The 14,864-nt window shown below is 45.9% G+C and overlaps 2 protein-coding genes across 3 annotated transcripts in view; both read right to left on the reverse strand.

Moving 5' to 3' along the window:
* Positions 1 to 6,500, reverse strand: part of LOC307235316 (uncharacterized protein) — a 40,764-nt gene extending 34,264 nt beyond the window's left edge. Inside the window, exons 1-2 of the mRNA XM_080007351.1 lie at positions 6,029 to 6,500; positions 1,590 to 1,925 (exon numbers count right to left, since the gene is read on the reverse strand). Of these exons, the coding sequence (XP_079863477.1) occupies positions 1,590 to 1,925; positions 6,029 to 6,184 (492 nt within the window). The 5' untranslated portion in view covers positions 6,185 to 6,500. The remainder of the gene's footprint in view (positions 1 to 1,589; positions 1,926 to 6,028) is intronic.
* A 4,108-nt stretch (positions 6,501 to 10,608) lies between these two features.
* Positions 10,609 to 13,557, reverse strand: snrpa (small nuclear ribonucleoprotein polypeptide A). 2 transcript variants are annotated; one of them, XM_080006428.1, is made up of 7 exons: positions 13,497 to 13,557; positions 13,160 to 13,257; positions 12,879 to 13,051; positions 12,378 to 12,554; positions 11,873 to 12,049; positions 11,283 to 11,371; positions 10,609 to 11,203 (listed from the first exon to the last, which is right to left on the reverse strand). In XM_080006428.1, exons 2-7 carry the CDS (start codon positions 13,230 to 13,232, stop codon positions 11,044 to 11,046), a joined length of 849 nt encoding a protein of 282 aa, XP_079862554.1. In that variant the 5' UTR covers positions 13,233 to 13,257; positions 13,497 to 13,557; the 3' UTR covers positions 10,609 to 11,043. The 2 variants fall into 2 exon arrangements, with proteins under 2 accessions (XP_079862554.1, XP_079862555.1); XM_080006429.1 differs by having other exon boundaries at positions 13,493 to 13,533.
* Positions 13,558 to 14,864: the final 1,307 nt, after the last annotated feature.

Consider the following 14,864-nt stretch of genomic DNA (forward strand, 5'->3'; position numbering starts at 1 on the left):
GGTCTCCCCGCCCCCCGCCCCCTCCCCCCTGTGAGACTCTCGGGGCTCAAAAGCAGACAAATAAAACAACATATTTGTGAACAGCAAAAATCCAGCATGAGCCAGAACTAACAAGCCCTTCTCTATTTAGTCAAGTACTTTTCGTTCCCCAATAAGGCCTCGAGGCTCCGTACTACAGCTGAGCGACTCCTTTATTACCCTCGTACTTGCATCTCATGGGGTCCCACCCCCCCTCACTTCTTCCTGTACTATTTGGATGATATTTGAAGGTTGCAGAAGGAATCGGAAAGAAAGGTGGAATTGGGGCATCGATGGCCTTGCGTGTCGGGGAGACTTCCCTGTTGTGTGGTGAACGTGCAATTAAAATGGTCTTGATGAAGCCGTTAGTTTAGAGACTTGATATCAAAGACTTGCTGCATCCGGCTTGACCTACTACATACTACATACTACATACTGCATACTACATACTGCATACTAAATACTGCATACTACATACTACATACTGCACATTACATACTACATACTGCACATTACATACTACATACTGCATACTAAATGCTGCATACTACATACTGCATACTACATATTGCATACTGCATACTACATACTACATACTGCAGACTACATACTGCATACGACATACTGCATGCTACATACTACATACTGCATACTAGATACTGCATAGTACATACTACATACTACATACTACATGCTGCATACTAAATACTACATACTGCATACTACATGCTGCATACTACAGACTGCATACTACATATTGCATACTGCATACTACATACTGCATACTACATACTGTGTACTACATCATTTATTCTACATACTGCATGCTACATACTGCATACTACATACTGCATACTACATATGCATACTACTATCAAGGGTACCTTAGTATATGAATAAAAAGATCTATAGACTTTTGGACAAACTATATATACCGTCATATACCGGCACTACTGGTCTGACCTGCCCTCCACCATTGTTTGTTGTTTTCAGTCTTGACCTATGATCTGCAGTTGTCCTTGTGACGTGCAATGCATTATGGGATGTTAATGCATTATGGGATGTTAATGCCAGTGTCTCGTGCAGAGTTTGCGTACCACGATATTTCACCGGATGTAGTGTGGCAACCTGGTACTTTTAACATACTAACTAAGCATACTACGGTTTTGAGACAAAAGCAGGGAATTGAAGAAGAGGTGGAAAAAAAACGGAATACAGTGATGTACAAGTGTAGGAGAGAAGACGACTGGAAGGCAGAGCCTGCACGGTGTAAGGGGTGAGGGTGAAAGACCCGAGGAACCCAGGAGCCGACATGAAAGACACAACTGCAGAGGACAGATGATGTTTCACAACATTCCATAGCGTGTCTCGCTGAGCGCCTCACATTTTACGACTCCAATTACATGTAAAAAGGCAAAAGAATATGCCAAGTGTGCCTAGGCTGAAAGTCTGTGAATTTGTGCTTAAGAGACACTGCAATCAATTGAGGCAACCGCATTGACATGATATACTTGGCCGAGTGTGTTTCCCTGGTGGCCATATTGATAAAAAAGCATTGTTCCCATACTCACTGGCCAGGCGTATTTGAAGGGAATGACAATGTGTCCATTACTCCCTTCTCCTCCTCCTCCTCCTCCTCCTCCGTCGTGACCTCGGTGGCGGAGCGTTTGAGAGTTTCCACCCAGGATTCCCGTGCTGCCCGATCCAAACGTACAAGAGCCCGTCGGGATGATCCGCGCCTGGTACTCCTTGAGGCAGGCCCGAAAGAACGTGTCACACTGGTCCCTGAGTGAGCAACGCTGCCCCCCGTTGGCCTGGAGGTCACAGCAGTCTCCGGTTTGCAAGTGGCCATGGGGGTTCTGGAAGTGACGGATCTGCAGCTCAAACATCCCCACCGCGCACACAGCCTGGGAACCGGAGAGGAGGGGGGGGGAGAAGGAAAAAAGTAACTTTTATATGTCACCCAATGCACGAACAAGACAAAAATGCAGGGAAGGAAAAGCCATTACTCCCACTCCAACTCCCTGGACTCCCATGCATACACACGCCAATACGCCAAAACAAAACATGTGATGACAAGATGTAATGAATGCATCAAACTATGAACGCCCAAAAGCAGAGCATCAAGGCAACATGGCGGACTATCCTCCAGATGTTACACTTCTGTCTTATCCTTCTGCTTCTAATAAGAGTCAACGGACGGCGTTTCATGAAGCAGCCGATGGCTTCTAAATTCCTAGACTGCAGTATGTGCACGATTATTATTGTGGCCTGGCAATGGGCTTAATTGTGGACACGACAAAATGTTTACAATCAACATTTGACAGAAACATTCACAGGAAGGTAACTTTTACATGAGTGAAAAAACATTTTATTTTTAATATCATCATATTATAAATAAAATGGTTTTTTTTCACTTTATCTCTGTCTTAATCCTCCCGTCTATGGATAAAATTGAAAAATTCTTCACAAGGCCTTGTCATTACTGCTTAAAAAATGTAGTCGGAGGAGGATGAACATGTTTGTGCAAAAAGCAGAGTTTGTGATTTGAGTTCTGTGACGCAGGAGCAGGGTTGCCAACCTTCTGGCAAATTTATGGACTGTCAGTAAAAGTGTAGCTGGCTTTAATCACGTCTGCAAAATCCAAGAAAAGTTAGAAAGTACATTTTTATCTTACACATCTTTTTTTATACCAGCCAAGCACTTACAATTGGTCAATTCAATCCATAAAGACGGCGGTAAATATTATATCAAAACACGTAATCTAACACTGTGTGTGTGTGTCGCTAAATGGAATTGTCAAATCAAGATAAGAATGAACATCCTGCGAATGTTTCCATGTCCGACAAGAAAAAGACATCAGGGCCGTTCCTCAGCCGAGTGTGAGTGTTAACTCTTTAATAACCACACGTTTCAAATGGTGCAGCAATAAATGTGCATTTCAATCAAAAACAGCCACGTCACGTCAATACATCTGAAAAACGTTACGGTTAGAAACCCTGAGCTGGTGCTGCGCGTCTCGTCCGCGTCATCGATTGTGTGTTGTGATCAATTACGACCCGGGTCCTGCGACGGAGGGCGAGTAACACAAAGGGAGATAAGATTGACTCCCTCCACCGCCAAACAGAAGGGAAGATCGCACTCAGATACACCACCGCTTCATCCATACAATCCCTTATCCAGCTCTTTATCGCTGTCTTAATCTGCCCCTCCCTCTTGTTTACACCGCTCCCTTTGTCTGGGTGTTTCTGCTTCACGCCCGACAAACACCTTTTTCCAGGCTATTCCTCCGTATTTCCATTCCCTCCTCATCCATCCATTCTTCCGTCCCTTCCTTTCTCTGTGATAGTGCCACTCCCATTTTTTTTTTTTTCAGATCCCTCTCTCCCTGGGGGACGCGGACGCTAAGCACCTGGCCACAGGTCATCTCTTTATCCTCCCGGGTCCACCCCTCCCTGTTTTCACTTTCTCTATCCGGGAACAAACGCACAGCATCGGCGTTTGGCATCTGCGTTTCTAGGGACAGTTGCCATTCTTTGTTTCCTTGTTACTTCTCTCTCTCTTTCTCTCTCTCTCTCTCTCTCTCTCTTCCTCTCTCTCTCTCTCTCTCCGTGTCTCCTTGCTTTTCCTTCCAGAGTGCATTTAAAGGTGGGAGTGGGTGTGCAGACAGACGCCCATGCACAGGCACAGGCGCACGCGCGCGCACACACACACACACACACACACACACACACACACACACACACACACACACACACACAGACTTGGCTCGAGCTAACAAGACCCCCTGAGAGTCTGACAGAGCATCAGGGTCAGGAGTGTGTGTAGTTGTGTTCTTCCTTCTGACATGACAGCCATACTGGTGGCTCCCCAAACAGACACAGATACAGGCTGTTATTCCTATTTATTAAACAAACAAAGAAAAAGAAGACTCAAATCTCTGTTTATGGACAAAATTGAAAAAATCTCAACAAGACCTTTTTGAGTCGAGTCGAGTCGAGTCAAATGAAATTACATTACATTGGGTTACCCTGGAAATTAAATCAAAGTACGAGCAGGGAATCGAGCTCTCACTGTCATCACGTGCACCTCTAATCCCACTGTGTTAGTCAACCTGCCTGGCCGGACAGGACAGACGAAGCCAAGGTGGCAACGCCGAATATCAGTCGGCCCATTGTTGCCGCGGCGCTCGTGTGTCCCTCGCCTGCCCCTGTCCCCGAGCCGAGGGGCGGGGTGGTGGTTAAACTCCCCCACATCAAAAGGCCTGTGGAGATACAGTGCCGCTCATCACTCTACATCCTCCTTTCTTCCTCTCCATCTCCCCCCTTCCTGAGCCCATTCCGTGCATACCAGAGTTTCAGCGCTCCATCTAACTGGGCTGCTCGGAGACAGAGATCTCGGGCCGCAGCTCGGACCGTCTCTGCAGGAGAGCCTCGGCCATTAGAGTGTCATTACACCCAGGCAAAGCCCTTGCACCCAAACACATCAAAGCTCCATCACGAAAACATTCACCTTCACGGGTCAATCCCTACCCTTCATCAAACCACACAAGCAAACGCCGACCGATTGTCAGAACCTATAACTCTGTTTTGGCAATATTCAGTCGGGGTTGCATTTTATTGTTGTATTCCAGTGTCGGAGATCACTTTTACAGAAATTGCAAATTTTCGCATAGCGTCCAGGCCTTGTGAGTTATGCATTGCAGCGAGGACACTGACCGGAGGGAGCGTCTTGTGTTGTTCTTCAGCAGTGAGGCAGAGAGGGATGAGAGGAGTACAGAGAGAGACATGTGGAGTTTTGTCTTAACATTCACACGCCCCAGAGTTACACGGATGTGCCCCCTGGCTCCACACACACCCAAGTTAAACATTCAGGCTCTGTGCTCACTGCACAAGAAACGTTGCGTGCGCACACACACACGGGCGCACACACATACACGCACACACACGCACACACACACACACACACACCTGGGACTGTTCCTATACCCCTCCTGTTAGGTTCCTGACCACTTGCAGGTCAAAAAGGGAAACATATCTGATCAGGACTGTATCTTCATGACCCTTGGCATGCCTGGTTCAAAACAGGGGCAAGGTGGAGCATCACCCCATTTAGTTCTCCTGCTGCCCACCCCAAACACCGAAGTTGAGCCCTTCTTCCCCTAACTGCTAAGTATTTATTGCTCTGTAAAACACATTTGCTTATTAGTTTACAAAGTATACAAAGTATAAGCCATTTAAGATGATAATATCAGATGATAATAACTCTAGAAGTTCTTCCTGCTTTACCCGCCTCCCAGCCGAGGCATTAGGGAACCTGTAGATCTGACCCCTTGTCAATCTATTGGGACAGAATAGGGAAAGCGGACCCCTTTGTTGGTTTAATGTGTATAGTATGCAAAATATGGTTCTGATACCTCTCACAAGCACCAGGGGGTCATCACATGATATAAAGATTTTGCTTTGAAATTAAATCATATCTTTAGCATTCATTTGGGTGGTATGGCACAAAGCAGCAAGAGCCAACGAGGCAATTAGACCTCACACTCAGGAACAGGGATCCTTGGACTGTGACTGAAAACAATGGACGGTCGGGTCGGGGCGGTGAGGGTGGCATCTCGGTCTCTCAAATGGTTTTGCATGTTCAGTGAAAAGAAAGAAAGAAAAAAAAACCCGCGCGGCTTAGTGTAGGTTGCCTCCACATACAGACTAATGTATTTTACTGTCAAATCAAATGTCTAACCGAGCAATCCTGCTCAGGGAGCAGCAAGCGCAGAGACCGAGCCGAACAACAGGTGGGCGCAGCGCCGTGGGAGTGGGGAGGGTGAAGGGAATTCAACGGACAGTTTGGACTGCACTGCAATGCATGATTAGATCGTTAGTTTTGCGGGTTTTTCGGGGTTTTTTTTCCTCACTAAGTTGCGGTGATAAAAAAAACGAACCTCGGTTACATCAAAAGTGGAAGCACGGTTAAATAGCTGCCCAAAAATAGCACCTAATCGGCGGCTTACCCGCGGTTGCACAGACAGAGCGCACAGGAGTACCAGGATCCAGTGCAGCTGCCCCCGGTGGTTCCTCATGATCCCGGTCCCGGTCCCGGTCCTGGTCCTCTCCTCCTGGGGACCAGAAGAACCGGAGCCGTGCGTCGCTCCCTCTCCTCTCTCCATCCGCGCGTCTTTGGAGGGGGGTCTGGGCCGAGGGGGTGGGGGTGAGGGGCGGGTGGTGCAGGGGTATCCTCCAATCTACACCAATAAGAAACCCCTGGACGCGCAGGGCCAGCGGGTCCGAATGGAAAAACACATCACCGGTCCTGGTCCACCTGGGATTCTACTCCACCTGCTCTTCAGTCCCCTCCTTGTCTCTCCGTCTCACTCTCTCTCTCTGTCTGTCCCTCCCAGGACTTGGCGGTGCGTCGATTCCCACTGGGGAAACACACACACACACACACACACACACACACACACACACAGACGCGCAGAAACGCGTATAAACACACTCCCCCTTTGCGCGTGTTTTCCTCCCACCTGCGCTAAGAGGCTTTAAAGGTCCAATCCGCTGTTTCACTTCACTTGAACTCTCATCCCAATTAGCTCACACTCTCACCGCCTCCGCCCGCGAGGTTCCCCCCTCAAGCTGTTTCTTTTCGGATTTGAATCCAAAGTGCGTATGTGCGTGTGTGTGTGTGTGTGTGTGTGTGTGTGTGTGTGTGGGTGGGCTTTTCTTCTTCTTCTTCTTCTTCTTCTTTGTTTTTTGCGTTTCACTTTCTGCTCATCCCGGCGACGCTACGCGGGCACTGGTCAACCAAGATCCGTCCGCACGGAGAGGTAGAGAGAGAGAGAGAGAGAGCGAGAGAGAGAGAGAGAGAGAGAGAGAGCGAGAGAGAGAGAGGGAGAGAGAGCGAGAGAGAGAGCGAGAGAGAGAGAGAGCGTGGAGGGTGTGTCACTCCGGAGGCAGGGAATATCCGTCTTTTTCTATAAACTTGTCTTCATTTTATCTTATTTTAAATGGTTATTTAGCTGCGACCCAGCACACCCACTGGTGTTTGTTTGCATATTTATTTACTCTCCATCAGTTTTTTGTTTTTTTCTGTGTTTAAAAATGAAAATGGGAGACAGCGGAGTGGGATGACAATTAAATAAAAAACTAAACCAACAAAAAACACAAGACGTTTTAAATGGTCTTGCAAAACACTTTCGGGCTCGTCCCGTGTGCGTGTGGGTGAGCCGCCACTTTACCGGCTTATAGGAAAGCCACGCGCACGCGCATTGGCACGTGCGGCCAAACGAGAGGCGCGCCGCGGCAGTGAAGCCTGACGTCCGTGTCAGAAATCGGAAGGGCGCGTTCAACCGCAGGAGAAAGACGGCTCCAAAAGTCAGGTTAATACACGCCGCGGCCCCGTTAGGCTGTGAACAAGAACCAGCGGTTCTCGACGTGAGGTCCGCGGACCCTCCGGGGTCCTTCGAGAGGTTCGAAACAAACAAAAAAAAAACGATCAGCAAGTAAAAGGACACCGTTTAATTTAAGAAGAAGTTGGCCCCATCAGAGAATGTACAGTATTTACTGTTTTGTGGGCCTTAGCTCCATTGGCATTGTACAGACAGGTACGGAAGTTTGAACTTCGATATATAACAGTATCTAACAACAAAGATCTGCTCAGGGTGAGGTCCCAGAGACGAAATCTTATCATATGGAGCCTGTGGCCCAAACCGTATCAAGTTGCGGGTCATTCACATGAATAAAAAAAAAAAGCTTGGGAATCACGGACGGAAAGAGCGACAGAAAGAGGGGGAAGATGAAAGACGGGAGTGGGTTGCAGCTCTTTGCATATTGGCGTCGGTCCCGCCGGCATATTTTCCACGTCCAGCTCCCGGGCCTCCACCCGAGGCCACCGCACAATGCGTCTTCTTTATCGGCGGGGACCTAATGAGATTCCCGTTGCCCTCTTCCCAACTCTTATTCAGCCCCCCCCCCTCCGCCCCCGTCCCCACCCCCACGGGCCTGGCTCGCTGCAGAACCAACTCCCCTGGAAACCAGTGGCGTTTCCGTGGCCCTGCGCCGCCCCGCCGCCGTGACCCCTGGACGGAGCAGATGGCCCTCGGGGAGGGAGGCCGCTTCGCATCGGTGTCCCCCGATTGAGCCGAATTCCCACCCAGCCCCATGGAGATGTCAAGCGACCGCATCCGGCCGATGCCACCTCGACTGAGCTGCGTCACCCCGAACACACCTGGCTGCTAAATTGTCAATGTTCAGATTTAGATCTTTGGCACCATCTATTGGCAGCACCCTCATGTCCCCTTGACAGATATTATTCCAAAAACACTATCACCATTATGCTCGACATATGAGGGAAGCACCCGTAAACACAAGTAGTTGTTTTTTTTTTCCCATCAGGTTCGATTTTCAGGGCTTCTTCAAAGTTCAGACGCTATTCATTTTGGACATTTTTGGTGGATTTAAAGGTGTAACGCGAAGTCTAAATTATAATAGTACATGTCTCTTGAACTTCAACTATATTATCTGAAAAGAATGACATATCGCACGTGCAATGTCACTACAATAACATGCAACACAACAGACTGTAAAATACTTTAACTTGCCAGTCAGCAGCCAGTCCGGCTGGCGGAACATTAATTTTGTCGTTTTCCATGAAGAAAGCCACAAGAGTGTCACTGACGGAGATGATGAATGCAAAGCTCATGGTATTATACATTCAACCATTGAAAGACGTTGGCAGAGCTATCCCAAGAGCAGGGCAGCAGATAAGTATCCGTTTAGTCCCTGGACTGAAAGATCACTGTGTTAGTGAAAAAGGGAGTGAGGTGGCATTTTGCCAAGACCATGCGACACTCATGCACACACGCATGTACACGCACAAGTGTGCGTGCACGCACACACACATACGCACACACACACACACACACACCCACACACACGCACACGGCGCCCTCGGTGCTAAGGTCAAAGCTTTCTCAAGGCAAAATAGGGAAGTGTGGAAAGGCTTGGGAAAGTGAAAACAGAATGCACATTTTGTGTACATTATTAAGCTGATCTGACAACTACTCGCCGGTGCGATTTAAATGCACAACAGTGGGCACTTGTCTGCCCTGGACGAGGTGCTAATGCACATCTTAATTATATATTTCATGATTAATTCACAAGCCTCTCCCTGACAAATAAAAGCTATTTCAGAAGGAATAATGATCCTGTAATTAGGGATCGCTCTCTGAAGGGATGGGGTAGTCTAGGAAAAGTGACAATTTTAACTGTGAAATTTCAAGTCTGGTTGAGACCATAAAGAGTTTGCTAAATCTTAAGATTGATGAATACGGAGGTCTGTTCAGCACTCCCGGCTCGTCTGAAAGGCAAAGGGTTTTTGGTTATGTGCCTGAGATAAGGTCCGTGGTTAACACAAGCTTAAGAGATTTTCTCGTTTCGTTCTACAATATAAAATACGTCAGTAAATACCCCACTTTCTGAATTTTGAAGCTCTGACGTGTCTTAAAAAAGGTGGTTGCTGACAAGTGGCTACATGAGACTACAGACGGTGTCGTGGACGTTCAACAAACAGTCATCTACTCACTGGTCCGCCTTCACAGCCTCTTGTGTTTATACTCGTGCTCTGGCAAACTATTCTGACAAACATTCTAGGCTTTTGTCAAAGAGGTAAGCGAGTAAAATGAAATGACGAGTTGGAAGCTTCGTGGTGGTGGCGTTGAGGTAATCCGATCGCGGTTTAGTTCCCCTATACCCCAACGTCAGCCTTTTACTCCTGGCGATTGTATTTACGCTTGTGCGGTCACTGGGTGTCATGACATTTCACTGCATATACTGTATGTATATGTATGTGACAATCACTTGAACTTGAAAGTCATAAAAGTGGTTTACATTTGTGAAGATTATCTTTAACAAAACCTGTGAGTATCAAACTTTTGTTTGCCACAGAGTTTATTTTCGGCAATAATCAAAAATCCAATGGAAAAATCCCATCGGCTTCTGGTCGAGGGAACCAGGGCGATGCTGACTTCCGGGTTGGCCTCCGAAAATACCTCATCCCTGCAGCACTCTATTGGGGACTATATTAAAATGAAAGCGCTTCTCTAAGCCGAATAGCCAAAAATGTATGGCACACTTTGCAACACAAACAATATTGACTTAACTGATTTGTGATAACCCGCTGAGAATGCACAATGTCAGGTGTTTGTAAATGCCAAAAATAAGCACAAGAAAAGATCAATTCTGCATTTAAAGTGTCAGCCGGATGGCTTCTTCTCCGCTGCTCGTATTGTTCCCACTGCTAAAAAGATGCTCACTGCTGCAGCTGGTGGTAGCTAGGATTAGGCAGCCATACTACGGTAGCATTGTTTATGCGGCGCCCCATGGCGCTCTGAGCCCAGCGAGTTCTCTAAACGCTGCTTTGATCTAAAGCAGTCTGACTAGTGGAGTCTGGACCAGGTGGAGATAGTACATGCACGCTGTCGTTATGTTTGTTTTACGCTCCACCTGCTGGATATGGGAGGGAGGTGTCTCCCTTTAGTCATAGGGAAACCAGGACAGTTATTGTTCAAGACTAAAAGAAACAAAGACAATGAGATAGAGAAAAGGTTTTTTTTTTTTATTAAAAACTAAAAGCTCCAGGTACAATGTCTGGTAAACCAGACTCTGGGTGCAATGCTTTATGACAAAGTAAAAAAAAAAAAAAAAAGGAATGGCACATCATGTAGCTCAAGGGTCTGTGTATAATCACAAATCATCATCCAATTAGGGTATGGTTACTAGATTTTGAACTTGTAACCTCTGTTTATCGGGGGGGGGGAGTACAATCGACAATTGTGAATGACGCATACTTACGCTCGACACCAGAGATGATCTGGAAGAAAAACCCCTCGAAGACTTTTTCCAGCCACACTGGTGATCTAAAAACCCTATAAATGTTGACAGCCGTTACGGACCAAAGCTCATCAGCTACAAGCATGTGCGAGACAAAACAAAACAAAAGGCCAAGTATCTCCGGGTGCTGGTCGACGTGTTATTTCTTGGCAAAGGAAATTTTCATGGCGTTGGTCTGTGTGATCTTGAAGCCTTGTAGAGCCTCTCGGGCAGCACCTGCCTGCACCTCATTGTCAAACTCCACAAACGCGATATCGTGGCGCCCAGGGACCAGACGCACTTCCTTGAATCCCGGAAACCTACACAGCAGCAAAACAATAAATTGAAAACATGTACTTTCTAAAATTGAATATAAAAACACTTGGGGTTGATACTGACTGGTTGAAGAGCATAGACAGCATGAGTTCGTTGGTCTCCTCCGGCAGGTTGGTGAGAAAGAGGATGTGGTTGGGAGGGTTTTCTGCAACCTGGAATGAGAAGGCACAAAATGAGGTGCTGCATCGAAAAATTGCATACATTTCACTGTATGTACTAAGCCTCCCCCTGCACTTTCACTTCACTCAAATTAACCCGCCATACTTGAGTATGCCAATTTTTTACTTTGGACAACAAAGTGTGCCAACCACCTATGGTTAGTTCAAGTTCAATAGATTTGTGACATACATAAACATACAGTTATACATATATGCAGTAAATGTCATGACACCCGGTGATTACGCACAATAAGCTCTAAAAATACTAACGTCCAAAATCAGCGCCACAATCGCGACTCTGGGTTCTGTAAATATATAATAGTCTACAATTGTCTCTGTTGTTTTAAATATACATTTAAATCCTCCTAAATTAAACTTACCGTAACTTACCTCACGGAGTACACGTCCTGGCATGTCACAAAGCTTTACATGGCTCAGGTGTGTGTGTGTGTGTGCAACACAGAAACTAAAATAAAGCTAAGACGAGCTTCCCACCTGCTGCGGCATCTGTCCTGGCATTTGTCCAGGCATCATCTGACCAGGAGGCATGGCTCCAGGGGGCATCTGGCCGGGCCCCATCCCAGGAGGAGGCATCATCCCTGGAGGAGGCATGTAGGGTGGCTGGCCAGGCATGGGCATCATACGGGGCGCTTGGTTCATTGGTGGCATTCCCTATAGTAACAAGTATAACCCGGGTGTTTAAGTCAGTTACGACTGGGAGGGAAAAAAAAAAAGTTTCTCCAAGCGCCCATATCTATACTGACACCAGACATATCCTGAAAAACAGGGTTTTTAATTCACCGAAAACAAGGAAAACATACCCTTCCCAGATTCTAGACCACTGGAGCAAAAATGCTCCTTGATAATACAATTAATAAAATTACTTGATGGTGATCTTTGATACACACCAACAAGCCTAAATTGTGAGCCATCTCATGAATGAATCTCAAACGATTATTATCATTGTTTACTGGCATTACAGTATCTTGAGATCACTTACCGGCATCGCTGCTGGTACTCCAGGGCCCATGGGTGTGGCTGCGCCTGGTATACCCTTCTTGGCGCCACCTGCTTCAGCCCCCTTGACCTTTCTCTTCTCCTTCTTACGGTCACGTTCAACATAGGTGCCCTTCATTTTGGCTATGATGTCAGAGTCCTGCTTGGCGTACTGGATATGCTGGAGAAAGATATGAGACAACCCCAACCTACTTAAGGAAGCAGTGATGGTGTTCGTCACCCCTATTCAACTGGGGGTCAAATGTGGCCCGTGCATCCGTTACGTAATATGGGGAGCTAACCATATAAATGAGAATACTGATCAGACAACAGTGTTTTATTTTCTACTCAATTATAACACAGTAGGGCTGGAACTAATGATAATTTCCACAATTGATTAGTCTGTCAATAATCTTGGATTATTGGATCGTGATTAATTTGCAATGTACAATTTCTTTGCACTTAAAATATGTTATCGGGTCAAAATGTATAAACAGTGCTGTACCATGGGCTTGTCATAGAAGGGGAATCCCTGCATTGATCTTAATGCGTTGGAGGCGCTGTTGATTTCTTTAAATATGACGAAGGCCTGGCCCTTCATCTTCAGGTTCCGCGCAACCAAGATGTGCAAAATCTGCCCGAACTGTGAGAAGATGGCGTATAGGGACTTCATCAACTCTGTGGACGCAGAGAACACGCGCTAGTAAACTTCGTGCGTGTAGGAGTCACAAAGGCAATATTAGCACCGTTAGCTTAGCATCCGCTTTACGAACGGCTACCACGCACCATCTTTCTTGATCTTCTCGTTCAAGTTGTTGATGTAGATGGTGTGATTGAGTCTCAGGTCCGGGGACGTCATCTCCTCTTGCTCCGTGGAGAACGGGCTGATCGCACGAAATATAAAGCACACGAATAACTTTCGAACGCAGGTCAGAAGCCAACAGCTAGCTAGCAACGTTAGCCCCGAGGAGCACACGGTAGCGACGAGACTAGGCAGAGCTGTTGCAGATAGCTTGTTCTTCGCGTGTTAAAAAAAAACAACTCCGGTGATCAGTGAATATTAAAAGATGGAAACGGACTAAACTCCGTACTGTTGCGAACATTTTAGAGAGGACATACTTACGGCGTGGTGGCGATGTTTCGCTGGAGGCGGACTACTCGACAGACACGCTATCGACCGCTTGGGGCGCAAGTATCGCGAGAAGACGTGGGACACGACAGCGCGCTTTCAGAACGCCGAGGGGGGATCACGTGACCACCACAGACGCGATCCGTGACGTCACGCGCGCACGATAAAGGTGCCTGGTTCCCAAAACGAGAGCAATTATATATATTCAAGATTCAAGATTCAAGATTTTTTATTTGTCACATACATGTACATACTTTCATACATATATGCAGTGAAATGTAATGCAACGCACCCGGTGATAGCACACAATATGTCCTAGGAAAAAAATAAATAAAAGTAAAGAATTCCTTTCTAATAGACCGACTAACTGACTCCTAAAACGTAATACAGTAAGTTGGATACTTATAGAATAAGATAAAAATATATAGAATAAAATACAATAAAAATAAAATGAAATAAAATGGAATAGATAGAGGGAACATGCCTCTGTATGTACAGATATGTGCAATTATATGTGTGTGTGTGTGTGTGTTATCCTTTCAATATCTAAATCTGAAGTTACCGATCTATATATATTAATGAAGCAATCTATCTATCTCTCTATCTATCTATCTCTCTATCTCTCTATCTCTCTATCTCTCTATATCTCTCTCTCTCTCTATCTATCTATCTATCTATCTCTCTATCTATCTATCTATCTATCTCTCTATCTCTCTCTCTCTCTATCTATCTATCTATCTATCTATCTATCTCTCTATCTATCTATCTCTCTATCTCTCTCTCTCTCTATCTATCTATCTATCTATCTATCTCTCTCTCTCTCTATCTCTCTATCTCTCTCTCTATCTATTTATCTATCTATCTCTCTCTCTCTCTCTCTCTCTCTCTCTCTATCTATCTATCTATCTATCTATCTATCTATCTATCTCTCTCTCTATCTCTCTATCTCTCTCTCTATCTATCTATCTCTCTCTCTATCTCTCTATCTCTCTCTCTATCTATCTATCTCTCTATCTATCTATCTATCTATCTATCTATCTATCTATCTATATCTATCCATTTGTATTTAAATACACGTATTGACAGATGTTTATTGCTTAATTTCATGCCGCTTTTTCAAGTCAGTCATCACCTAATCAAAATAAAAAACCACGCCTGAAACCCAATATTATCACCGCATTTTATTTATATATATATATATATATATATATTTTTTTTTTTTAACCCTTTCCGTCGATAAGGACGCAGTACCGAGTGTCGTCCAGCTGATGACGCCATTTAGACTGTATCGAACGCCTCGGAGCCGTGGACCCGCTTGAAAACCGTTCAGCGTTCGAGGAAAAACATTGTCTTCCCCGCGAC

The sequence above is a fragment of the Zeus faber genome (genome assembly GCF_960531495.2).
Source record: "Zeus faber genome assembly, chromosome: 9".
Taxonomy (NCBI): Eukaryota; Metazoa; Chordata; class Actinopteri; order Zeiformes; family Zeidae; genus Zeus; species Zeus faber.